This window comes from Puma concolor, chromosome C2, assembly GCF_028749965.1.
Source record: "Puma concolor isolate L17-30 chromosome C2, mPumCon1.1.hap2, whole genome shotgun sequence".
NCBI lineage: Eukaryota > Metazoa > Chordata > Mammalia > Carnivora > Felidae > Puma > Puma concolor.
In genome coordinates this window covers 89,283,488-89,310,874 of record NC_141675.1, presented here as the reverse complement: position 1 = coordinate 89,310,874, position 27,387 = coordinate 89,283,488, and the positions used below count along the sequence as shown (strand labels likewise).

Sequence of the window (27,387 nt, the reverse complement as noted above, 5' to 3'; positions counted from 1 at the left end):
ATGGATGACAAAGAAGTATCTCCTTGTTGTCAAAAAGCACTCATTGTTGGGCATGTGGCCCTCTCTGAGGCTGCACACAGTAGACCCTCTCTGTATACACGAGACACATAATGAGGGCATGTTCACTAAGACACGCCTGACGAAAAGGCACATGTAAATGGGGGCACACGGTAGAACAAAAATGCACAACTAACTGGATAATGGACAGTAACTTCTTCACAGCCAGGTATACAGCAAGGCAGGACTGACATCTGCTCTTGCTGCAGGGAGGTAAGAGCAAGTTCACGACCAGGAGAGCTGCCGAAGGGTGATGTGTACACCGTGCAGTGAGGCCTGGTCTCCCTTTTCCCATCTTAAGGAAGACACCAACCTATTCAGAAACCAGGTACTGGTTCTTACCATGGCAAAACTGCCCCGACCGTGGTGATGTGAGCTGACACCCACACAGGGTCCCCATAGCCGCCTCCTTTTCTGAGTCCCGAGAGCTTGGGACCTAGGGGACAGCCTGGTCACAGGGAGGCGAGCTTAGGACACAGCCTTTAGTTTTCAACACTGCATTTCCTGTCTTTATCATTGGAAGCTGGTGTGCTAAATCAAAACTCAGCTTGTGTGTGCGATAGAATTTCCTTTGTTTATTGTGAAAGTTGGTATTTAAAAGAGAAAAATAAAAAATGGAAAATCTCACCAGACAAACTATAAAGCTGGCATCAGAGAGGTACCAAACGCCCACAATTCGTCATCTAAACTTTTGGAAAGCTTTGCCAGTCCTCAAGCTTTAATATACAGGAATACTTCCGGGGTAAAAGGCTGGCGCTAGCCTTGTCCAGTAGCCAGACTGAGTTGCCTGGCCTGATTAGATATTTTCTGGAAGTCAATGTCACATTTTCCGTCCATCCTGCCCATCAATCCAGCCTGCTGACAAATACTACTCGCCCTGCTGAAGCAACCCTTCCCTACAACAAAGCAAAGAAGCCAGGCCTTGCCTCTGCAACAGTGGAGTTGCTATCCTAAAAATCCTTAAAGAACATTCTGCCATAAATCCATCAAAAGCAACCACATATAATCCCATTTTCATTTTAAGCCTGGCGATGTGATTTTTCTACATCCACAATTCCCATGGTCTTTCCTGGGCATAACATCCGCCTGACAGACAATGAGAACTTATGTAAATCTAAGGCTGAGACACTCCTTGGGGGATTTCCAAAGACTCTAAACCTCTGGAGGCATTAGAGCTGCAGCTCTTTGGAAGTTGAGGAAGTGGACATTTTGCAAACTGCAGGGTGAAAACCTGCCTTTGCAAGGGCAGCGTCCAGAGTAGCCCAGCATACCCATGTGTTGGAAACACCCAAATATCAGAACCTGACAGCTCCTGCCTGTCAAGGCTACCTCTCCAGCACTCAGAAAGGGAGCAAAGAGACAGAGTTGGGTATGTTGGCAAAGCCAGGAGAAGAACTGGGAGGAAAACCAGAGAAGTGAGCCTGTTTTCAGCCAAGAGGCATGGCTGTCTTTGTTTTCGAGGGCTCTGGAAGGAGAGGTACAGAATGGGGACCAGAAGCACATGTAGGGGCAAGAGGCCATGTGAGAAATCCTCTCAGTTTTGCTGTGACCCTAACGCTGCTCTAAGAAAATAAATAAATAAAATCTAAAAAAACAAAACAAAGAATGGGACCTCAGCAAGGAAGCTAGGAAGCTAGGGGCTTTCCCATAGGCCACATCCAAATAAGAGAAAAAAATGGGGTCAGAGTGGGCAGGCCTGCCATGAGCAGGATCTTACAAATCCAAGTATGTGGCCACTTGATTTGCAAGACATGAAACACATTTGCTGGGGACATAAAACTAACCTGGTACTATGCTGACCATATAGGATGAACTTTTTTTTTTTAACGTTTTTATTTATTTTGGGGGGAGAGAGGGAGAGAGAGAGAGCACACACACACAAGCGGGGGAGGGGCAGAGAGAGAGAGGGAGACACAGAATCCAAAGCAGGCTCCAGGCTCCAGGCTCTGAGCTGTCAGCACAGAGCCTAACGCGGGGCTCGAACTCATGAACCATGAGATCATGACCTGAGCTGAAGTCGGACACTTAACTGACTGAGCTACCCGGGGGGCCCCTAGGACGCACTCTTTAAGTGTTTAGTGAATGAAAAGGTCCCCTTCCTGCTAACTAGAGATGAAAAACTGGGACCCTTGAATCACTGGCAAGAGAAACAAAGAAGAGCTCTTGCCTCAAAGTTTAGAGCACAATATAATGGGGCGTAAACTTTTTAGTTAATTCCCCAATGATGCTAAATGACAGCAACTTCAATTCCAGAAAGTTCGGCTCCTTTCTTCCCCCATATGAATAACTAGCCTTGAAAGGAGCTAAAGCTACAGCATTCACAAGGTTATGCTCCCAGCTCCCCAGCTCTGCCATGCACAGGCCTGTGAGAAGAGCCCTGTGGATCAGCGCTCAGAAAGCCCTGAGCCCCTGGGAATGCCCTGGATCTTCCAGCAGAGACAGCCCCAAACCTGCTCCCTACAACTTACATCCAGCGTCTGGACACCAGATGGAGAGGCTCAAAGAGTCTACATCCTTTTCTAGTCCTAACTGTCTAGCACAGGGAGCTAACCAGAGCTCACTCTGATCACTTACGAGACAGCAGCAGGAATAAGCCTCCTTTGTGAGGAAGCAACTTTAATTCTAGCAAAGTTTTCCCAACCCAGAGGCAAAACTTCCTCTCCAAGATCCAAGTCTGCCTTCTGAACTCCTTGTCTATAATCCCTCTCTGTATCTACTTCACAGTAGATGTACTGCAGAAGTTTTGACGAAGCAAATAAAGCGAGAACAAGAAAAGGGAAACCAGCGAGTAGTCTGGCCTACATCGTTCTGGTCTTGTTTCTGTGCATTGGTGATTTGCAAACACACGAACAAGATGGGTAATACTGCCCATGCTTTTTTTTTTACTTAGTGGACTATCACGATGAAGGTTTGGGGTATTGATAAGCATGTATATTCTGTGCAGGAATTTCTGTTTCCCTCAGAGAGAGCTGGAACTTTTTAAGGTAAAGAGGAATGATTTCATCGCATCAGCTCCTGTATCCCATCATCTCTTATACACCAGTGAAGAAGAGGAGACAAAAAAGAGGCAACATGCCAGAACCCGGTGACTTCAAGGCTATGTGTGTGTGCACGCACACATGTACAAAGATAGACACACAAAGGCCTTTCGCTTAACACCCATTTTTTTTAAAGTTTTCATTTATTTTTGAGAGAGAGAGAGAAAGTGCGAGCAGGGAAGGGGCAGAGGAAGACAGAGTGAGAACCCCAAGCAGGCTCCACACTGTCAGCGGGGAGCCTGATGCGGGGCTCAAACCCATGAACTGTGAGATCATGACCTGCACCAAAGTCAGACCCTTAGCAAACTGAGCCACCCAGGAGCCCCAGCACCCATTTCAAAGATAGACTGGCTCTGTGATGAACTTCTTGAATCTGAGCCCCGAGTGCCTTACATATCTATCCTAGGTCTGTGCCTAACTGTATAGGCGGGGTTCTCCCAAAGGGCCATTCTCTTACCTCTGAAGATCCGCCTCTGAGATCCCAAGAGCTGGCAGACCTCAGCAGAGGACCTACAGGAGTTGACACATTTCTGCATCCCGTCAGCCAAGTCAAACAGTGTCACATTGGAGGCCAAGGAGAACGTGGTTTGCAGGGACATGACCACTGCACTGGACTCCCTGTAGACAAAGTGTGTAGAGTTTTAACTGTCCTAAAATGACATGTGGGCCCAGGGCTTTTGGAAAATGAATCCATCTCCGTTCTCCAGGAAGGGAATGGGAGAGCATGGAGGCCCAGTGACTTTGGCCCCCCTGGTCACTCTGTGGCTTGGTCAAAACAGAGCCCAGTTTAGTTGCTGTCACCTATGTTAGAATAGCCTCCCTTTATGAAAACTGGTTCACAAGTGAGAGTAATTCTGTTACTTACCTAGAAGCATGAACTGTGGATCGGGTATAACCAGGAAACATTGAAAAACACACATTTAACTGAAAGGAAGAACAGGTTGGTCGTTAACTGTGAGATAGATAAAAGCCCTAGACCTAGAACCAATTTCCTATTTTCAGGATAAAATAGGCATTTTCTAGCTATCAAGTTATCAGCAGGCAGCTTTACAGAGGAGTGGTGTCCTTTTTTTATTCCCTTCTTAAATGCCTCTCTGCTCTTGTTCTGTTGTTCCCTGAGTACAAAGGGAAAGAGGCAGATAGTAAATCAGTGGGGAAAATCTTGGCAGGAAATGATGTTCAGAACAGCACCCTTGGATGCAAAACATCTTCAAAGGAACAGATCTCTTCTAAGACCCAGGGTTTCAAAAAACTCAGAGGCAACTGTTTATTTGGACTTTGCAGAGTGAACGAGGCTCACTGAAAAGACTTCAGCTACCCCCGGTCTGGCAGGCCCGACACAAACCCCTCATAATCTGCAGTGAGTTGACCTAACTCAAAGATAGGTCCTCTTCAAAAAGGCTCTCCATGGGAAATTACATTACATGGGTCAAGAGCCCCTTTGTCGAGAGCAAATTAAGAGTGACTCTCCCTGTGTTTGCCTTGTGCCCTCAGAGAGAGCAGAAAATCCCTCTAGGGCATCAAGTTCCATGCCTGTTTTTCTGCTCCCCCAACAGTGGAGGCTGGAGATTCCTTCTATGCAGCGGAAGGTTGTAATACCTTGACCTATGCAGACATACCTGTCTTCAAAGCCTTTGTGTCAGACACATTTACTGTTCATGAGATGGAATGAAATATAGGATGTTATCAAACATTTGGCTTTGTATGACATTGCTTTCTATTCTAATAGGCAATGATTTATTAGTAGTATAATTACTTAAACATTTTTCCCCAGGTAAAAACAGAAAAGGCACATTTCAGAACAGAATGGTATCTTGGGAAAGGCCACTTGAAGTGGCTTCTCTAGTCTAGTCTAATCTATGGAAGTGGGGATGTCACATCACTAGTAAATTATACACTCATACCTGGTGAAAATGAACAAGTTAAGTAAGTCACTGAGCACCGTATACTGGGAGGGACAGCACCTCTGCACAGGGTTCTAAGCCCCTGTACTCCCTTTGAAGGAAATATTGACCTATAGCACACCCAAGAGGCAGCTGTGGTGAAGTGACAAGAACACCAGGTATAGGGCTTGTAGACATAAAATCCTGCTGTATAGTAAAGAATTTAATCTTGCTCAAACAGAGGTCTGGCCCTTGGCTCCCAGAAGCTAATCAATAAGCTTTTGGAATATCCTTTGTCTACCTGGAGGCCCTGGGCCACTCCAAATATCTAACAACGTGATTTATGCAGGGGTTTGGGGTTATATGGTATCAGCCTAATCTCAAGAGGGGCTGGAGACTGAGATCAGCCATGTGAGCGGTTGAATATGTCCATATATTTGCTCTAGACACCAAGATTCAAGTGAGCTTAGCAATATTCCATGAATACTGTATACATCATTGTCAAGAGGAGTTAACACAGTGCATGGCTCCATGGGGATAAGACAACTGGATGCATCAAATTTGGAATCCTCCTTGACTCTGCCCTATGTGTCTCTCCCATAGCTGATTGTAACAGGGACCTTTTCACTGTAATAAACCATAACCGTGAGTTTAAGAGCTTTCACTGAGATCTGAAGTCCTTACAGTGACTATCAAATCTGAGGGTGGTCTTGGGGATCCCAAGACTTGCAAATGGTGTCAGAAGTGAGGCTGGTCTAGTAGGCTATTCCCTAACTTTGCATCTGCTCTGTGTGAACTCAGGCAATGTCATCAACCTTCAGGGCCTCCCCAAATTCTAGCTGTAAATGTGCTGGCAATACCTCTTACAGGAGTGAGGCATCTGGCAAAGTGCCTGTCATAGACTAGATGCTCAATAGATACAAAGACAGAATTGGAATCTAAATGTTATGCAAATAAAATCTACAGTCCTATAAAATCCTATAGGTTTTGGCTAATATACTCTTACATATAAAAAACAAGTAAAACTGAAATCAGAAATCAATTAATCTCTAAAACTTATACTAATGGCAATTTTCAATGTTCTGAACACCAAATCTTAGACTCGGGTAGCAGTTGAGAGGTAAATTTACTATTTGGGCTTCTTTTTTTTGAAAGAAAGAGCAAGAGCACAAGCGGGGAAAGGGCACAGAGAATGGAGGATAGAGGATCCGAAGTGGGCTCTATGCTGACAGCACAGAGCCTGATGTGGGGCTTGAACTCATGAACCGTGAGATCATGCCCTGAGCCAAAGTTGGATGCTTAACTGGCTGAGCCACCCAGGGGCCCCTGAGCTTCATTTTTATCTCGTTTTCCTTCTTTTTAATTTTTCCTTACTTTTTCCACCTGACAAAAAGTAGGCAAAGAGGGAAAGAAGAGGAATCAAAGGCCTCTCGATAATCTTTAAAAAAATTTTTTTTTTTTTTTTTAATTTTTTTTTTCAACGTTTTTATTTATTTTTTTGGGGACAGAGAGAGACAGAGCATGAACGGGGGAGGGGCAGAGAGAGAGGGAGACACAGAATCAGAAACAGGCTCCAGGCTCCGAGCCATCAGCCCAGAGCCCGACGCGGGGCTCGAACTCACGGACCGCGAGATCGTGACCTGGCTGAAGCCGGACGCTTAACCGACTGCGCCACCCAGGCGCCCCTAAAAAAATTTTTTAATGTTTATTTATTTTTGAGAGAGAGACAGAGTGCGATCAGGGGAGGGTCAGAGAGAGAGGGAGACACAGAATCCAAAGCAGACTCCAGGTTCCAAGCTATCAGCACAGAGCCCAACGCAGGGCTCCAAGTCACGAACCATGAGATCATGACCTGAGCCGCAAGTCTGATGCTTAACCAACTGAACACTGAGGCTCCCCAAAGGCCCCTAGATAATCTGTGCAGTGAGTTCTCAACCCTGGAAAATCAGGATTAACTGTTATGTCTTTGGCATTCTCCTGAGGAAAAAGAGCATCATTCTCCCCAAGTTTGGAAACACAGAGCGAAAGTCACACAGCATGTCAGCTGCAGATGGGAGAGTAGGATTTTCTGGATCTTTCCTCTTTGCCAATAGTTCTTATTGGTGCATACCATCTAACCGTCTGTGACTATGAATCTGCACAGGGAAAAGAAACACCAAGGCACTGATAAAGGCTGCATGTGAGAGCACACCGAAGAAGTGCTTCTCCTGGGTGTCACTGGATCTCAGCACCTCCTTTCAACTTCCAAGAGGCTTTTAATTTTACCATGAAGTTTACCTCCCAAATGTAATGGAAATGAACAATAGCCCAGGAAATATAGCTGGTCCTCACGAGGTTCCCAGTTCTGAATGAAATTTGTTCTAGAAAACAAAGGACTCAAAGAAAGATGCTTTTCAGGAAACTTACTGTTCTGGTGATCTCATTTTCAACTTCACGTAGGTCTGAGTGTTTCTCCATGGTGGTATTGAGAAACGTTTTCTTTAATTTAAACTCTGTCACGAAGGTCCTAACTGAAAATGAGAACATAACCCGTGAGACCACGCAACTGGCCGACTGATACATAGCCGTGTGTTTGTAAATCTCTAGCATATCACTCTTAACTCCACCTCGCAGGACAACCGTGGTGCCTGTCCTTCTCCTTGAGGATAGAGAACACCTCTCCCTCTTCTAGCTCCTCTCTAGGAAGGTGGGCTTCCACTGAGCACAAGGCTCAGACTCAGTAAAGCTTTGGGTCAAAAACTCCTTTTGCACGTGTGTGTGGGCTGCTGTGAGGAGCCATCCTGCCACCTTGCCAGTCGCCTCCTACACAGTAGATGCTCAGTGAAGCTGGGACAAGGAGGAAAGACCAGCTGGCCTAAATGACATAATCCCAGGAGGAGGGGGAGGGGATGTGGGGTCAAGCACAAAACATGCTCGTCAGGCCTGAGAAAGCTTTCGATAGAGGAACGCTGTTGTTCTCTAGCCTACACTGCAAAGCCCTCAGCTTCAAGGGCAGGCTTTGGTTTCCTCTTCTCATCAGAGTTACCCCACCAGCCGCCATCCCTCTCGCATAGAGGAAATGCCCATTTTGTCGCTGATGAAAGAGACTTCCAGAAATCGGACAACGGATTCAGGACGACAGAGAGGCTGTGGAGGAAGGTGCCAAACATCTGTAGTGGGCCCAAGCTGCGGGGACTGCCAGGCCCCATGGTCACAAGCCAGGCAATGCAAATGACCCATATTCAAGATATTGTTTGAGTTCAGACCTGAAAGAAAGCAGCCCCATTTTCAAGGCCCATTTCACTCATAAAATAAAATCATACTCATCACTCTGTGCTGACTGGGCCTGAGGAGAATGGGACTTACAAATGGGCAGGCGACCAAAAATTAGCATAGCATGCTTTCTATCTGCCTCTTATCTTCCTTTATATTAAATTCTTATCTTTCCCTCAGGACAGGGTGGGAAAAAAAAGACTCGAAACCCGGGAACCCACGAAGCTGCTCTTTCACAGAAAGCTTGCCTGCTGAATTAAGAAAAAGGCCCACAAATGAGCCAGGGAACACATTTAACATCTTATACTTACTGTCTAAAGCCCTTAATCCTTATTTAACATCTTTTTGCTTGTTCTACAGTTCACTGAAGCCAGCTGCTTAGGACTCTTTCTGAGCAGCAGGGAGCTCTTTGAAAACATTCTTGGCCAAATGAAAGCATTTCAGCATGCTCTAATTTGCATGTTCCTCTGATGTTTATGAACAATGAAGCTAAATGACTTGAAAAGGGAAAGATGATTGTTAACACAAAAGAACGGCTCTCCTCCTGATCTGAGGTGCCTGTGGGACACTGCACACAGGCTTCCACAACTCCCACCCCACTCCTTCATCTTCCTTTCTCACCCATCCAGGCTGATACCCAGACTCTCTGGACGGAAATATACATATTGTAACTGTTACGTACACAGATCTCTTCCGAATCATGACAGTAAATGTGGCCTCTGCTTTAAGAGCAGCTCTGAAGACGGCATCACGCCGCGTCCTGCAGCCCCTGCACTCTGCCCAGCACACTGACGTCTTCATGCCTGCCTTTCATCATCTGGCTTTAAGGCAATTTTTTACTTCACATGCAACTAACTGCTGACTTATATGGGTTATATAAATGGTTTTTTTCATTATTTATTTTTATTTACTAAGTTTTTAATTTCAATTCCAGCGTAGTTAACATAGTGATATATTCATTCCAGATGTCCACTATACACTTCCACGCATCACCATGTGCTCATCCTGACAAGTGCCCTCCTTAACCCCCATCACCTATTTTACCCATCCCTGCCCACCTCCCTCTGGTAACCATCAGTTTGTTCTCTATAGTTAAGGGTCTGTGTTTTGGTTTTCCTCTCTCTTTTTATAGAAATGAATTTTTAAAAGATCCATAAGTATTACTTTGTATTCAGAGTACTTAGTGTTTTCATTGCTGTCAATTCTGGTCCAAGAGGTTGGGGGCTAGTGTTAAATGATACCTCCCATCTGGAGAACTCCCCCATTTTCAAAGCTTGCTCAGATACTTCATTTTATTTGCTCTTCACAATAACCTTGAGTGGGAAGCAGAGCAGGTGGTAATCTGATTTTACAGATGAGAAAATGGAGGCTCAGGGGTCATGGGGCTCAGGAGTGGTAGCTCCAGAGCTGGAAGCCAGGCAGCTGAGCTCCTGGCAAGCGCATTTTCCACACTGCTTCAAAACAAAATCATTCCATCTTCTGCATCCTTAAACCAAAGACTCCTGGCCTATTTCTTCCAGGGGGTAGCTAAATGGAATCGGTTACCCCCCAAACAAATAAACTATTAGAGTAAGAGGAACTCTTGATTTCGAGTGATGTCTATATGCCTAGATTTTTTTTTTCCTTTAAATAATGCTTTGACTTGATCCTTGTATTTTAAACAATTTCCAAAATCCTACCATTATTTTAGTAGGGTATCAACTGTTTGAAATACATTTCTAGGCCCAAGATGGAGCTGCTCCTGCCCAAGGTGCCACGTCAGCCAACCGAACTTTCGAGTTCTGTAAATGCCCCCCCCCCCCCCCCCCCCCCCCCCCGCACCGTGACTAAAATTGCAGCATATTCAGTCGGTCAATTCCCCAACGCCAAGTCAACTATTGGCTCTATACTTACTCCCTTGTCCTTGACCTTTCTAAATAAGGGCAGATATGCAAGCCTAGCTGATCATGCCCTGTTTCAGAAGTGATGCCGCTTCTAACACTCTATAAAACTCCTGCTTGCCCAAAACCCCTCAGGGAGAGAGCTCCACTGTTTGTGAGGCTCCGTACTCCCCCAGTCCACGACTGTTCCCCTTTAAAGAAAGGACATCAAACGCATTACCTAGCCCTTCTAGTTTTGTCATTTGACACAATCTTTTTAAAAAATCTGATGATTCCCCTCAGCCTGTTAATTCACGCAAATATCACTTTTCAGAGGTCACAGACATTCATTCTCTCAAAAAAATATTTACTGAGCACTTTTTGTGTGTTAAGTATCACACCGGTCAATCAAAGGTGAGTCACTTTACCTACCAGCTTCCTTATCCAGACTAGATAACTCTATGCCCTTCACTTCTAATTTCTTCAACAAGTTCCATGTTGAACTGAACACTCTAACGCAAGGTTATACCCTGTGTGGAAGAAAGCTTTTATGATGAACACATTATTATGTGATGGGAGCTGTGGGCTGAAATGTGGCCTCTCATCAAACAAGCGTAGATACTTGGCCACTTAGCACCTGGTCAGGACCTTGGTTTTCACATGGGTTGTTTGCTTTTTAACATGTAAGCTGGAGATTATATTTAAAATCAACCAGCTTCAGAACTATCAAATTAGGGAATGAAGTAGGACAATCTGTATGGTACAATTATGGCAGCTTTGGAAAAATGTATCTATGAACAGGACCATGAAGATCACTTTTTAAAAATGAAAAGGATGTGTGAATGTGGTAGGATAATCAGGGTTTTATTCTCTCTTTTTTCTCCTTAAAAATATATTTTTTATTATGTAGTTAGAATATCCTTTTGATATATATTTTTCCTAAGTGTAGGGTGAACGGTTAAGCAAATAGTGTTATGCACAAATAATGGCCTATCCATGTACTCATTGGGAAGTTTGTAAAATATTTTTAATAACATGGAAAAATGTTTAAGATGTAAAGTTTGTACAAATACTCCATGGTTGCAGTTGTATACAAATATAATGCAGAGTAAAAAAAGATTGCAAATAAGGTGCTGTCTCTGTGAGTGGTTGAAAAACAGGTAGCATCTTTGCTTCTTTCTATATTCCTTAAGTTTATACCTTGGAAAGATCCTGATTGTTTAGGGAGGAAAACAATAAATGTTATTTTTAAAAATATTTTGTGGTACAGAAAAAAATTCCAAGATAGATTAATTCTCTTACCCAGATTGCATATTCCTTTTTCCAACTGGTACCCAACCGGGCATTTGCAGGTATAGGATCCCTGAGTATTGTTGCACATGGCCAGGGGTGGGCAGGGGTTCAAGAGGCATTCATTCACATCTACAGAGGAGAGAAAACGGGGCCACACTGAACCTGCGGCAGACAGCAGAATCATTATCCAGTGCAGTGAGCACTTGCGAAGGGCCAAATGGCACTGGGTGCAGTGGGGCCCCAGAGATGAGTAGGATGCTGCCCTTGTCCTCAAGGGGCTGTCTATCTACAGGGGATGGAGGCCGTCATGTATATGACCAACTAGAAACAAATCAGGCTTTGAAAGTACAGAGAGTAGGAGATCCTGATGGAAGGGAGATTAAGGACTATTTCAGATAACATCTGAACTGGGACTGGAAGGACTTTAACAAGCAGATGGGGGTGGGGTTGCAGCCTGAGTCACCAGCAGCGAAGGCCACAGGCAGGAAAGCATAGGGGTCTTTAGGGAGCTATAGATGGTCCAGTGCAGTAGGGGCGGAGGCAGCCCACCAAATGGAGCCGGATCATGGAGACGCGTCAACATTATCGTCTGATGTTATTCTGCAGACAACACATAAGTATGCCAACTCTCAAATAAGTAGGGTTTTTACTTATGAAAAATCTTGCTTTCCTACATTTTGAAGGAAAACAGCATTATTGCCTATCTCAAGGACATACTGTAGTACAGACCACTGGAGACTACTTTTCCTCTTACCCATACTGCAGTCATCCCCTTGCCAGGAAGGTGAGCACATGCATCGATACCCACGGCTGCTGGAGTCCACAGAGCATTTCCCATCATGAAGACAAGGGTTAGTGGCACAGCTGTTAACTAAAAACACATTCCAGGAATAAAGCAGTTAATCACATAGGAAATGTAAAAGCAGCTCTAGGTAAATATTTAATTCTCCTGGCTAATATTTGATTTTTGCTTATTTCTGTTTACTCGCCCTGAGAGGTCGCACTACTAAAATAGAACGGGTTCCCGGGAGGTACAGAAGAGACGCTGAGGGACCAGATCCTGGCAGTAGTTTGTGTACGTGCACGTGTGTTAGACAATTGGATCCTTGAATGCAAGAATTGGTTCCAATCCTAATGCTGCTTACAGGTCACTCAGTTCAAGGCTGATGATTATATCGCCTTTGACACTCAGAAAATTCTACTTGAATCTCTGCCAATTTAAAACACACATCGGGGGAGAAGAGGTCCCTGATTAACCATCCTCCCTGCTCCAGGATTCCCCCGTTCCAAAAAAATCTTAAAATATAACTGGGCCTCCACATATGGTGCAATCATTTGGAAAAACAATCGAAGTTGTGCACTACAGTGCCCTCTCTTTACATAATGTGACTATGAACCCTATCTAATTCATCTAGGCCCTAATAGTGCCCAGGCTTCAGCATCATCTTAGACTCCCGGGGCGGAGACCACAACTCTCTGTTTTGGTATCTATAACTAGCACTGTCATGCTCCAGTTATGTAATAACTGCATAATAAAGCCTTCTGACACATGCTCAGAGAAGCTGAAACCCACAACATAACTGCATCATTTCCAAGCAGAAAAATTGCTGGAAGAATGAGAAAAGGATGGTAGGAGTCAAGAGTTGTAATGCCAAAAAAATAATCCTGAGAACAAATGAGCTAAACCTAACAATGGTGTTCCTATTTTGCAAGGCTACTTTAAATATACCTAAAACTACCCAAAGAGGCACAGGACCTGCATAACCAAACACCATACCATGGATACTATCATAAAAAATATATTAACAGGAAGTAACGATGTTACTTATTCTCGCCTACAGTTATCATTGTAATGACTGCAATCGGCTTTAAGGGAGATTTGTGAATTAGGTTCCATCTGGTATTGGAATAGATTTGGCTGGAAATGAAGCCCTGTGAGTCCTGAAGCAGGGCTCCCAGCTTCCCTGGAGTAGGATCCACCTTTCATTTCCCAGAGGTGTTCAAATCACTGGCACAAGAGAGACACTGATTCGCCTGACATGGGGGGCTGGTGGCAGGGGTGGTCATGGCCCTCCAGCCCCCAGGCTGACCGTGGCTGATTGGCTGGAACTCAGACACTAACTGAGCTCCCTTGCTCTAGTCACTACAAAGTACTTCTCTTCTTTCCTCCTTCCTTAAGACGTCAAGCTCCAGGGGTGCCTGGGTGGCTCAGTCAGTTAAGCATCTGACTTTGGCTCAGGTCATGATTTCACAGTTCATGAGTTTGAGCCCTGCATCAGGCTCTGTGCTGACAACTCAGAGCCTGGAGCCTACTTCAGATTCTGTGTCTCCCTCTCTCTCTGCCCCTCCCCCACTTGTGTGTGTGCGCGCGCTCTCTCTGTCAAAGATAAATAAAGATTTAAAAAATTAATTTAAAAAAACGAAAATAAAAAAAGATGTCAGGCTTATATAAGCCCTTCGCAGTTTTCCTTTTCTGGATCTGGACAAGCCGAATGTACAAATTTGAACACGACATCGAAAGATATACCATTCTAATTCCTTCTGCCTTTCCTTAAACTATGAAGAATCATGTGAATGGTTTTATTTCCCTCATAGCAGCCACTTCAACATGAATATAAAGATAACCTCAAGAGTAATGTCAAGAAGCTCAGGTCGCCCTGTCACTATCAGAAAAGGTTAGTTCATCATCCCTTTGCCCGCATTTGTCTACTAGCAACACGTTCTTAGGAAGACCAAGGAGCCCAGCTTCCCTTGAATCAAGAGAAGCCTTCCTGGTGACTGAGAGGCTCAGGGCTCTGACCAGCGGACAGAGCCTACTCATTCCCTGTCTCAGAAAGGCCACCTAAAGCTTCTCGATGCAGTTCTTCCACCGTCCCATCCCACAGCGCTGACCCGCTCTGGCCTCACAAGACTTAAAGGCATGCCTGAAAGGCTCTTGCATTTCTGGGAATTACAAGCCACAACGGTGCTACCTACTGATGCCATACACGGCCAATGGCATCCTCACCTCTTCCTTTAGGGAGAGTTAGGTAACCCAGAGGTGAGAAAATTAGGTCATCCATGACATTGTGTTATAAGAGGACAACACAGACACGGAACTATTGCAAATCTGCCACACATTCACAGGCATCCCGAGCCTGTGCGGCTCCGCCTTCTACCTGGGGCTGCTGATGACAGGGCTGTCGGTGACGGTGTGCTGCCCCGAGCAGTGAAGGTAGTAGATCTAGGAGTCAGTACTTCATCTGTGGAAACGCCTACGGTCTGGGGAGAAGGAGATGTTCCGAGGAAGTGTGAAGCCGGGCTGTTCTCTTCCGTCACACCGAGCCCCGTGGTCGGTCCTTTCACTGACGTGGGTACACTGGTCAGGGGCACCAACTGGGTGGTAGCATCTACGTGGGCTTGGCTCCTTTCTGTGGTGACAGCACTTTCTGTTGAGATTCGTGGTACTGGAATTTCAGGGCTGGTTGGCAAGAGCTGCTTTCCAGCCGTAGTCTGTACTGTTGTGGGGTCAGGCATCAGGGCTGCTGTGGTTGCCGCAGGGCTGGGGGGATGAGAGGTCTCAAGAATGGTGGTTGTCAAAGCTGGAGACGTTCGGGCTATGCTGGTGCTTACGGCTGGAAGGGTTTGCTCAGTGGAGGACTCTGTTAAGGCCGAGGGCATAGGGATCCCTGAGGTAGACCTCACTGTTACAGCTTCGGTGGCCTCTGTGGGCAGAGACTCCAGGCTCGGTGGCTTTGACTCTGTAATGACTTTCTCATGGTATGGGTTACTCTGGTTCTTAGGATTTGCCGTTTGACTGCTGGGAAGCATTGCCACAGACAACGCCATTGTCGCCGTCTGAACTGGAGTCACAGGCAGGACCAGAGTAGAAGGTGAAGGTGCCAGTGTTGTTTGGGAGGTGGACGGCGAGGCAGGGGTAGATGCTGTCAGGGACGCTGGTGAGGAAGACACAGGTGTGGGTGCATGGGGAGTGGACTGCAGTGGAAGAGTAGAGGCCCCGGTTGATGGTAAGATTGAGGAGAATGACTGGTGGGACTGGGATACTGAGGGCAGGGGCAAAGGGGGTCCCGAAGAAGAAGAAGAAGAAGAAGAAGAAGAAGAAGAAGAAGAAGAAGAAGGAGGAGGAAAAGAAGAAGAAGAAGAAGGAGAAGAAGAGGAAGAAGAGTTGCCAATCGATCCAGCATCAGCGTCCAGAAGAACCAACGTGTTTGGCATGTTAATGGTGGATGTGTAGGACGGAAGGTTGGCTGTGTGCAGAGCCAGGGACTCGGTGGAAGGCTGGGCGTACTCCCCTTCATAGGATGACACATTACTTCTTTCAGTCTGAGCCTGAGAAGAGGAAGAATAGTCTGAATGTGAAGAGTTTGAGATCTTAGCAGAAGAGGTCGAACTCTCCCTTATGTCCGGGGTTGAACTGTTGTCTACAATGGACAGCAATGCCCATTCTCCTTTGGTAAAAGTAGAGGAGACATAGGTGTGGTCTGCGTAGTCGCTGGAAGCCTTCTGTTCAAAGTCCGTGCCACTCGCTTGACTGTAGCTAATTCCAGTGACTGTAAATGGAAACACCAAAGTTAGGTCAACTAGACATACAAGAAATATCCCAAACACATACTAAACGCTTTCTTTGGAGAGGTGGTTTTCAACGGCGAGCCCTCTGGATGAGCAGTGTGGGAAGGCAGGAACGGGCAGGGTCTGCACAGAGTATATTTACCCTCCTGGGAGGAGTGTGGGTGGCAGCAATGCAAATGGTAATAAAAGAGAAGTGGGGCCAGGGGCTGAAGAACAGGGAATAGGTCCAAATTCCTTCCACATGCCTTTTTTGATAAAAGCAAACTGGTATCTGAAAAGCTCTTAAGACCCCAACAGAACAATTGTTCTGTCTAAATGGAAAAAGGAAAACCCTCCCCATTTTCCATTCTGTGTAATGATAATGAGATATTTCTTTCCCAGGAGACTGGCCTTGGCCACAACTGGTTGGTCTCCTTTATTCCAAGTATCCTGGTGGACAACACCGTAAGTGCCTTAGCCAAGTGCGTGTGGGGATAGGTTGGGGGGGGAGTGAGAGAACCTAGAAAGTTCTCTTCAGACAGAGCTTGTAAGGTACTTTCTGGGTTGACAGCAAACGTAATCCTTCTAGGACCGTGAGTACGCTGACAGGTGAGCTGAAGGAACGTGGGAAGAGACCCCGCTCCTCACCTCCCAGGGCTGGTGAGGCCGCCAGGGAACCTGAGACCAGGTGGGCGTCAGCAGTCACTGTCACGTTCCCGTGCTGGGTGGCACTCTCGGTTTCTCTGGGCACCACAGAGTGCCCCACTTCTGCAGAAGTTGTGCTCGTGTTGGTGAGAGACCGCAACGTGCGCTCTGCAGTCCCCGGGAAAGTAGCTGCAGTGTGCGGGTGGGGAGCCTCGGCAGTCCCCTCCTGCATGGCAGAACTTCCTCCAGGCTCAGGACCCTCCTCAGTGGCTACAAGGAGATTGAAAGGGGATGGCCAGTCAGTACAGGGGTGCAGCAGCACTGTCAGAAGCCTCAGGAACGAGCCTCCCTTCGTGCACTAAGTTAGCCTAAGTGCTTCCCTGTGCTTTCCCTGGTCTTTATGTGAAACTCACACGTGGGAAAACGAGATGCATTGTCCCCCGCCCCACGGATCACAACCGCAACCTCAAGAGGCACTGCCGACCAGCATATCCGTTCAGGTGATCTGGATTTATGGGAAGGTTTCCCACTTCAGCGAACAGGATCAATATTGTATTTCTGCTCCATGATACATAACAAATAAAGTTTACATCAGGGAAATCTGTGGTGGTGGCAGGGGAGGTGAATGCTCAGCAAAAGGCTAACAACCCCTTTGAGGCTTTATACTTTCTGACAAGTCACAGGAGGGAGATCCCCAGGACTCCGAAGGCTTTTTACTTCCTGGTAGGACCAGTGATACCTGAACTGAATGGGGTTTGCCATTCTTTTAGAGTTTTGGTTTTTCCCCTTAATGCATGGTGGTTGGAGGTAAAGATGGGCTTATTTTCTGTTTTGTGTTATTTTTTTTAACGCATTTATTTATTTTCTTGGTGGGGATGGAATAGGGACAGGTGACACATGAAAACATCCTTTTCCTCCTTTCTTGAGTGTATGTTTTATACTATAAGCTCAAAGAATCTAATATTAGATTATCAAATAAATTCTTCTTCTCAGAAATTATGGAAAGGAGGTCTAACTCTTCTTGGCCTAAATACTTCCTAATCTGGATCTATAAGAAAACAAGTTATTTCCTGGTTCTTATTCCTATTCTCATACCAGACTAGCTCTTTTTTTTATCTCAAGTTTATTTATTTATTTAAGTAATCTCTACACGCAATGTGGGGCTCGAACTCACGACCTGGAGATCAAGAGTCGCACACTCCTCTGTGCCAGTCAGGTGCCCCCAGACTAGCTCTTGATGGACACACCCCAATGGAAAACAGAGGTAGAGCTGCATGTCAGGTAAGTTCACCTCATGATACGTTTGCATTAACTGACAGACAGGAATGAGTGTGGGGACAGGGATACACAGTGAGCTGGAGCAGCACAGAGACAGCCAGGAGGCAGGTGAGATGTGACTTGACCAGGCTGAAGGGCCTAAGAAACTCATGGGAAGTCCACCAGGAGAGGCTTGAGGGCCGTGTGTATCTGAGCACAAGTTCCCGGGGCAGAGAGAACAAGGCCTGGGGTGGGAGGATTGTAAGACTCTTAAATGGAATTTAGGCGAACCACCACGTCAGGCTTCCAGGGTTTAGAAAGTGGAGAATCGTGACCTGAGACGGAGGGGCTGCATCCAAACCCAGAAAAAGGAACAGACCACGAACTCTGAGGGGCTGGATGGCAGAATCAGTTCACTCTGAGTGATTCAGAGCAAATGAGATAAGGCATTTGGCTAACCGACAGCGAGTTGGTTTCAGAAAGGAGGCTATTCCTTATGTAGCTCTTTATAACTGAACGCTGAGACCTGCTCACACTGACATCACAATTTCCATACAAACCAAGGGCGCACGCATTACAGAGCAAAGGGTCCTAGTACTGAAGAGATGCACGCGGGAAAGGCACCTGAGCTCCTGGTCTGAGGAGGAGAAACGTTGAGCCCCACATTGTGAGGGTGGAAAATGACTCCTTTTGTTTAGGAGACAGATAATGCATTTTCCATGGACACACATGAAAGAACATAAATATTCTCCACCCATGCATTCTTTCATGACCATGGTATTCTTTCATGACAAGCATATGCTTTTCCACGTCACATCAGTAGTAATAAACGCGAGTTTTCCTCACCAATTAGGATGTTCATATGGGGGAAAGGGAGCTGCTATTATTAGTAGTGGTGGAGAGGTAAGAATGTAAACCTGTTATAACCTTAAATGATCAATTATTGCATTTTTGCTTTAGTCAGTACATGCTTTGCATTGACAAGGTTGCTGAGAATGGTTTATGAAATTGCCCAAAAATGTTATTAAAAAGGACCATCCAAGAAAGTTTTCTCAAATTGATAAACTGGACTTCATCAAAATTAAAAACCTTTGTGCTGCAAATGATATTGTCAAGAAAGTGAAAAGAAAACGCACAGAACGGGGGGAAATGTCTGAAAATGGTATATCTGATAAAGGAACAGTGCCCAGACTACAGAAAGAATTCCTAACTACTTTTAAAATGGTCAAAAGATCAGAAAAGACTTTCCCAAAAGTGAAAAGATACACAACATCATTAGTCAGCCAGAAAATGCAAATCAGAACCACTCGTGACACCACTTCACACCCCCCAGGATGACTAGAATAAAAAAAAAGATGAACAACAGGAGGTGAAGAAGCCGAGAAACTAGGATCCCCCGTCCCTCCTGGTGGCGGTATAAAGATATAAAGCAGTGCAGCTGCTTTGGAAAACAGTTCGACAATTCCTCAAGAAACAGGGCTACCATAGTAGCCAGCCATTCCAAGAGAATTTAAAACACATATTCAAAAAATAAAAAATAAAATTAAAAAAAATAAAACACACGTCCACACAAAAACTTGTACTGGAATGTTCACCACGGTACTACTCACAATAGACGAAAGGTGGGAAAAACCCACATGTGCAATCGTTGACAAAAGGATAAACGAATGTGGCACATCCGTGCGATGGAACCAGTACTCAGCCACACAAAGGAATGAGGTACTGTCACACGCTACAACATGGACAAACCTCCAATGCACTATGCTAAGTGAAAACCACAATAGGCCACCTGTTGTATGATTTCCTCCATAAACTGTCTAGAATAGGCACATCCACAGAGACGGAAAGTTAAGTTAGTGGCTGTCAGAGGCTGGGAGGAGGAGAGAACACAGAGTGACTACTGATGAGCACCGGGTTTCCTTCTCGGAATTAGACAGTAGTGGTGGCCGCTGTATTACAACTTTGTAAATACACTAAAATACACTGAATTGTATACTTTAAATGGGCAAATTGCATAGAATGGGGATTATATCTTCATAAAAGCTGATTAGACAAGAGGGAGAGTTGCTCTTGACGAATGCCCGGACTTGGGGTGAACAACCACCCATGAGAAGGTGATATTTTCACCTTCCAGAAGCTGTGTGATTGAGGCAGGCATGGGGGTGTGGGGTAGGCTACAGGGCGAGGAAGGACATGGACAGAGAAGTCCCTGAGCTGTGTGTGACAGGGGCAGGTGGCAACAGCAGCTCCGGGGAGATGTACCAGAAAAAAACCGGAGATATACAGCTAGAAGAACGGCCTGGGAATAGTGACAGCAGAGGGGCCTCTGGAATGGTCCATTAACGCACGGCCTTACTGTGCCACAGAAGAGCATGAGCCTCGTAAGCCCTTTGCCCTCCGAGTGGTGCAGTTCTGTGAAGTGGAAACTCACTTGAGCACTCACCACGTGCTGCTGAGGAATCCAGGCTTTCTGAGGAGGATGAGGACAAAGACTCGGTGGCCGGCTCAGAGTAGCTCCTGTCGCCCAGTGCTGCGTCACTTCCTCTAGACTGGGACACAGAGGCTGAGAACCGGGTCAGCACTGAGGCGTTCACAACTTCAGGATAGGAAGTGGAGCTTCCTGTCGCATCTGCGAATGTCTTGCTGTTGGTCAAGAACCAGCGTGCTGTGCTGGCTCTACTTCTGCCCGACAGGACTGACCTAGACACAGTCTCAGTTTGAGACATGGGACTTCCATCCTCTGCGTCTGAGCTGCTGGCAAGCTGCTCTCCTCCCAAGGCTGTAAGATGTCAAGGAAACAAATGTCATGACATGGATGTGAAAGAGATTCCCCAACAGCTGAGACGTGAGTCTTCTCTAGGGAAAGGTTCCCTTTGCAAGGATCTTGTATGGTATTTATTTTACGTGTAACCTGACATGCATTTTCATGTTCTAAATAATTATTTCAAAACTCTTCAGTGTCAATAAGATAGCAATACTAAAAGTAAGCATTGGTGAAGAAGGGAGCCTTTAAAGAACAAGTGCAAAGTAGCAGGGCAACTTCTAGGCTGTGGTGTTTTACTCCCTTTCCCCAAAAGTGGTCAAGGGAAGGAATACGTTATGTCCAACAACAAATATGACGTGCCTACCTACAGTGCTTAGTCACATGCATCTTTCCAAAACAGTTCCATTATTAATAAAGATTATTCTAATTTTCAAGTATAGCAAACAAAAAATAAACTACATGGCATAAACTGAAGCCATGAGTTTGGAGGAATATATTTACGCCTGCACATTTTATTTGGAAGAATGATCTGTACATAAAATAGCTCCAGCTAGTCTGAAAGAGCAGGCCAGCCCTCACCTTGAAGACAATCCCACAGAGCGGTAACATGCGATTGACAGTGACCGCTCCAAGGCCAAGCTCTCAGCTCTGCTGTGAACAAGTTACATGCCTGTGCCCTCATTTCTTAAACCCTCTGGGCCTGAGTTTCCTCGTCTATAAAAGAGCAGGAGGAATGATGCCTGTCTGATGAACTTCACAATGTTCGCATAAGGACAAAAATAAAAATGTGATAATGTGGTATACCAGACAGATAAAGGAGATGGTGTTAGCTAAGAACACACTTTATTTATTTTTTGAGATTTCAAATGGTCTTGAAGTGATCTTTTAAGGCAATCCAATAGTTTTTAAAAGTCCATGATAGATCAAGTAAAAATTAAATACTTACTTGGGGAATCATTTTGCCAGAATTCCACTGAGACCCCAGAAGATGTGAGGCCAAATCCCTTTTCTGTGGATGGCTCAGTGAATTCCCCATCCTCTGGATTCCTGATTACTCCACTGCCTCTTCTCAGCTCTGCCTCAAAGGGTGAAGAACGGGCTGATACTGAAGTCATGGCAATTTCTGAGTCCTTGGGGGAACGCTCCGTCTCATTTAGAGGTCGTGGACTGCCGGTTAAAGACTGAAGCATCCCTGGGACACCACTGGGGAGTGTGGTGGTAACACGCACACTCTGTGTCCCATTCAGCAAGGTGCTTCGGAGAGTAGTGGAGTTGTTAAGCATCTCAGTGCTTCCAGAAGCTAAAACAGAAGAAAAGATGCTTTAAGACTACTCAAGAGTTGGGGGCGCCTGGGTGGCTCAATCAGTTAAGCCTCCGACTTTGGCTCAGGTCATGATTTTGTTTGAGCCCTGCGTTGGGCTCTGTGCGGATAGCTCAGAGCCTGGAGCCTGCTTTGGATTCTGTGTCTCCCTCTTTCTCTCTGCCCCTCCCTCACTCATGCTGTCTCTCTCTCTCTCTCTCAAAAGTAAACAAACATTAAAAAAAAAAAAACAACACTTAAAAAAAAGATTACTCAAGGGTTTAAGAAAATCAGGGATGTATCTAGATACAAATAATGTTTATTACATTTTGTTGAATAAATCTAGATAATGTAGACCTAATATAAACACATTTGACACTCTCTCTTCACAGGTTCTGATTTTCACAGAGTTCAGTGAAGAAGCAGTGAGGTCCTTCAAGCACAATGAAAAGCTTCGGCTCTGGCTGAAGGGAAAATGGAACAAAGCCTCTAGACATTCTTGGCCTTGGCTTTTATAGAGGAAGGTAAAAACTTGTACTCTTGAATTCCACCTTATAGATCATGTAGGGACAGGCCATTGTGATAAGGTACAGGTTTTTGTTTTGTTTTATTTTAGCAATGTAACCCTTTTGTTCAAATGCTATTATAGATTAAAACCCGTACGTAAAAAATGAATAAAAGTAAGGCAGTGGTAGGAGCCTAGCCCCCAGGTCACCAATGGGGAGGCCAGGGCTCCACAGACCACAGTGGGAACAATACTAGCCTAGAGCAATAATTTCTGGCCTTGTCACCATTAAGGGTTCTTTATTATTTCCCACCTCATGGCCACCGTAACCCTTATGTTCTGAAAGACTATAAACTGAACTGCATTTAAGAAGTAACAGAGCTTCCGATCAGCAGGAGATACTCAGTGTTACCCCACTGATTTGATTTAATTCCATCCAAAAGCAAACAAGCTTCATTATTGTAGTTAGCCTCATTAGGCTTTGGACACCGACTCTCAAGCTTACATACTACCCCAGTGGACCACGAGCAAGTCGAAGACTCCAGGCGGGGAACAGTTTTTCTGATGAAAAGGATGGCAGGATGGCAGACACTGGATTAATTTGCCAAGAACCTCAAAAATGGATTGATAGGCCATTTTGGTCAAAATGTGCAGCCTGTTCCACAGGAGTACAGGTGGCTTGCTCATGTCTCCCTTCCACAAAGAACTTTCCAGAGGATACCCTGAGAACTGGCCTCCGGAAGGGCACACTGACGTGCTCATTCCAAACAGGAATAAACTGCAGGAAAGCTTGGTGAGTGGGAAGAAACATGGCAGGCAAGATCCAAAGGCAAGAGAAAACATTTTTCTTTTCAAGCCAAAAATAATAAAAAGTAACTCTATACCTTTATAATGAAAGGTTTCAAGCTGTTATTTTTGACCCCGAAAGGGCAGAATTAACTTGCCATTATAAATGGTCCCTTGAAGACCAGACCTATGTGTAGTTGTGACCAAAAGCACAGATAAATATTAAATATAATTAGAGAGAGAGCAAGAGCGCCAGGAAATAAAGGCTCCTCTTACTCTTGTACAAACCATGGAACCTGTACTATATATACCTAGAACACAGCAGGCAGTTCTGGACACTGGGCCACAATGAAAGCGAAATGAAGAGGTAAGCAAGCCACACAAATAGACGGGACCCCAAAGCGGAGTCCCAGCTGACCTAACCATCCCCCTCGCTGAAAAACATAAACAACCAAATAAAAACGCATTAGTATATAAAAAAAGGAACCCATCATATATGTATGCCCCAAATCCTCACTAGCCACTTAGCCTCTTAGGACCTAACGTCATTAGAATCATTGTCTAAATCTGCCCGTTTTCAACCTCCTCGGTTGCTGGGTGCTCTTTCAAATCACTCTCATCCCCAGTCAACTGCATTATTTCATTGATTCACTGCACAGCGGCAGCTATATTGGACTCAGCCTCCAGACCTGTATAGCAAATCGATGGCCACAGAGACGCAATTACAGAAGTCACAAATGCTGAAAGCCACAAAAGGAAAATGGCTGCGTTCTCTCTCCCTGACTGGGGCCCCGTGGAATGCTGCTTCACCATCTCATCAGCATTATTAAAAGCTGCCATTTACCGACCAAGTACAATGCGCCCGTATTTTATATATACCTTTGTACGTTGTGCTAAGTACTTGATTTACATAATCTCATTTAATCCTCATGGTAAAGCTATGGAGCAGTACGAATGCTTCTATACAAGTGGTGAAAAGGAGAAAAAGTTAAAAGTTCATCTATAACCACCACTTTTACTATTCAATGAGCACCTGCTGAACACATCTGGGGGAAATCTGCCATGTTTCCAATCGACAGGCCAGCAATATTGGTTATTTAATAACTGTCCTTCCTTGCTCATTTCTACTCTTGAAGCACCCATTCAAAAATGGGAAGACCATCCATTTGGGAGCAGAAACAAGCCAAGTTCCCTAATCTTTATAACAGGAGGTGGAAAGAATGCCCACTCATCTGGTAAAAGTATGTACATCACTCTCCAACCACAACAGAAAATGCTGGAACCTCAGGCATGCAGCAAGTGCTCAACCTTGGCTTGACTGCTGTCCAGAACCTGCCAAAAATCCAGCTGAAGCGGCTGATAGTTGAGAAAGATACACTAAGTCTACAATCTTCTGAGTTATTTATGCTCTCTTCCTTTACAAAGTGAAATCACCACAAAGCAATTTACCTGGACCACATTAGCTCAGCTACCCACAGAAGTACTTTCATGAGTTGAGACCCATTATTACACCCTCAGCTCCTACTGAGAATCTATATAAAATATCACCTTTTAAAGAACATTAGCACAATTTCCTCAGAACAGCAACTGATGGCATTTTTCTATTACGAGTCTCAACATTCCTTATATAAATAGTCCTCTTAGAATTCACTGCCCCCATCGGAATGCAAGCTGGTGCAGCCACTCTGGAAAACAGTATGGAGGTTCCTCAAACTAAAAACTAAAACTAAAAATAGAACTATCCTACAACCTAGCAATTGCACTACTAGGCATTTATCCACGGGATATAGGTGTGCTGTTTTGAAGGGGCACATGCACCCCCATGTTTACAGCAGCACTATCAACAATAGCCAAAGTATGGAAAGAGCCCAAATGTCCATTGATGGATGAATGGATAAAGAAGATGTGGTGTATACACACACACACACACACACACACACACACACACACACACAATGGAATATTACTTGGCAATCAAAAGGAATGAAATCTTGCCATTTGCAATGACGTGGATGGAACTGGAGGGTATTATGCTAAGTGAAATTAGTCAGTCAGAGAAAGACAAAAATCATATGGCTTCACTTATATGAGGACTTTAAGAGAAAAAACAGATGAACATAAGGGAAGGGAAATAAAACTAATATAAAAACAGGGAGGAGGACAAAACAGAAGAGACTCATAAATATGGAGAACAAACTGAGGGTTGCTGGAGGGGTTGTGGGAGGGGGGATGGGCTAAATGGGTAAGGGGCATTAATGAACCTACTCCTGAAATCATTGTTGCACTATATGCTAACTAATTTGGATGTAAATTTTAAAAAATTAAAAAAAAAAAAAAAAAAGAATTCACTGCCCTCAAAACACTCATGCCTGTGGATGAAATTGTATGCTTACTTTATCTGGCAATGATCACATGCCCCACCCGGTTTCCCTTTGTGCCCTCGTTTCCAGGAAGCTCAGTACTAAATTTAGTGCTCAACTATAGCCATTCTCACACAATTCAATATACACAGATATCTTTCTGCCTTCAAAAGAGAACTTTTCCCTCTGTGAGCTGCTGTACTTACTTTTCCCCCAATGATCAAATAGTACATGTTCATTACAGAACATATGGAAAGTACAGGAAGATATAAAGCAGCAAGAAAAATAATTTCAAATGGCTTCTGATCACTTTTTAAAAATCTGATTTAGCTGTCTGGGCCTATCCCTGCTTTAATGCATCCATCCCTGGCATACAATTTATTTTCGGAGGCAGGGAACTCCTGGCTAGCCAGGCCTCAGACGAGGCGGTGCTACAGGCACGTTTCTGTGTAGCAGAGCGAGGAGAGAAAGGAGGCACAGAACACAAAGGCTGAATGTGTTTGGAATAACAGATGCTGGAGCTAGAAAGGATGTTTAGGATCATCTGGTCAAATCCCTCCATGTTTAGGGAGCCCCATCTCCCCAGGCCAGGCTCCTGGTGGCCGCGCTAATGTTCACCTCCAGAGGAGCACGGCTCATCTGACCGGCCTAAGTGCCAGGACTTTCACTGGGTCACGTTTACTGGTGGATGGAGAAGCCAAGTGTCAACAGACACACGCCCCCACCTCCCTCTCTCTTCACTTCCCTTCTACAGAGTGCCAGCTGGGTTCCCTCCGAGCCTGCCTCTGGCAAGTCCTACCCGCTCCCTCAGTGCTCCTACATGTGTGCCTAGAGCCCCTCAATCCTGTAGTTAGGCAGGGATAGTAAAGTGTCAGAATTCAGATTTAAGGGGTGGAGGGAGGAGGTATACCGGAGTGCTGGTTAGGGGGTTAGCAGCTAGTAGCCCAGATTGGAAAGTAAAAGCAGAATTTTGTTTCCCATATGGCTTCAGGTCTCTGTGCACGTCCCCCTCTCAGCTTCCCCGCAGGGAGGAGCGGAGGCTGGCAGGCTAGATCTAGACAGTCCTGGGTGCCTGGCTATTCCCTCATTTAACAGCACTTAGGGCCCTAGCGTCTAGTATCTCAGAGGGAGGTGGGCCTCTACCTAGCACAGAACACCCAGTTCAGTAAAAAGGAAGAGGAATGCTCAGTGAGAGACTCAAGGAGTAGGAAAGATATGGTGGAACTCTTCAACAATTAAAAGTAAGACGTTCTTTTTTTTTTAAGATTTTATTTTTAGGTAATCTGTACACTCAACGTGGGGCTCAAATTTATATGCTGAGATCAAGAGTCACATGCTTTACTGACTGAAACCAGCCAGGTGCCCCTAAAAGCATAAGGTTCTAAAAGGATGAATGCTCAAGGAATCTGAAGGCCAACTATTTTTTAATGTTGAAAAATCCAGGTGACTACAGGGTCAAGTCCGGTAAAATTGGAAACAGGCTGATTTTCAAATAAACCACAATAGTGGGTTGAATTTAAATTATAAATATTAAATGACCTTGACCAGAATCAAAGTGTAGCTTCCTAGAAAATGCTTCCTTTCCACCATTTAGTAAAGTTGGTTGTAAATCACTGAACCACAGACCTTTGCAGCTGGAAAGGCTTGTAGCTTTTATCCAATCTGACCAATGTTTAAGAATAATCTTAAAAGGAATCTCCCAAAAACATGAATCATAAATTATATACATACCTAGTCAGCAGAAACTGTATACAGAGTATATAGAGGAGGAATTGGCTGCTTTAAATAGGCATTACAGAAAGGACCTCCAGGTTCCGTTTTTGCTCTGGTGACATAAACC

At 45.0% G+C, this 27,387-nt stretch overlaps 1 protein-coding gene across 2 annotated transcripts in view; it reads right to left on the bottom strand.

Moving 5' to 3' along the window:
• Positions 1-27,387, bottom strand: part of HEG1 (heart development protein with EGF like domains 1) — a 91,122-nt gene that overhangs the window by 31,100 nt on the left and 32,635 nt on the right. The window contains exons 4-12 of one of the 2 annotated variants that reach the window (XM_086675178.1): positions 21,543-21,896; positions 20,264-20,611; positions 16,579-16,845; positions 14,541-15,932; positions 12,137-12,253; positions 11,392-11,511; positions 7,385-7,488; positions 3,961-4,019; positions 3,553-3,713 (exon numbers count right to left, since the gene is read on the bottom strand). In XM_086675178.1, coding sequence (XP_086531304.1) covers positions 3,553-3,713; positions 3,961-4,019; positions 7,385-7,488; positions 11,392-11,511; positions 12,137-12,253; positions 14,541-15,932; positions 16,579-16,845; positions 20,264-20,611; positions 21,543-21,896 — 2,922 coding nt within the window. The remainder of the gene's footprint in view (positions 1-3,552; positions 3,714-3,960; positions 4,020-7,384; positions 7,489-11,391; positions 11,512-12,136; positions 12,254-14,540; positions 15,933-16,578; positions 16,846-20,263; positions 20,612-21,542; positions 21,897-27,387) is intronic. The other variant, XM_086675179.1, reaches the window with a different exon arrangement.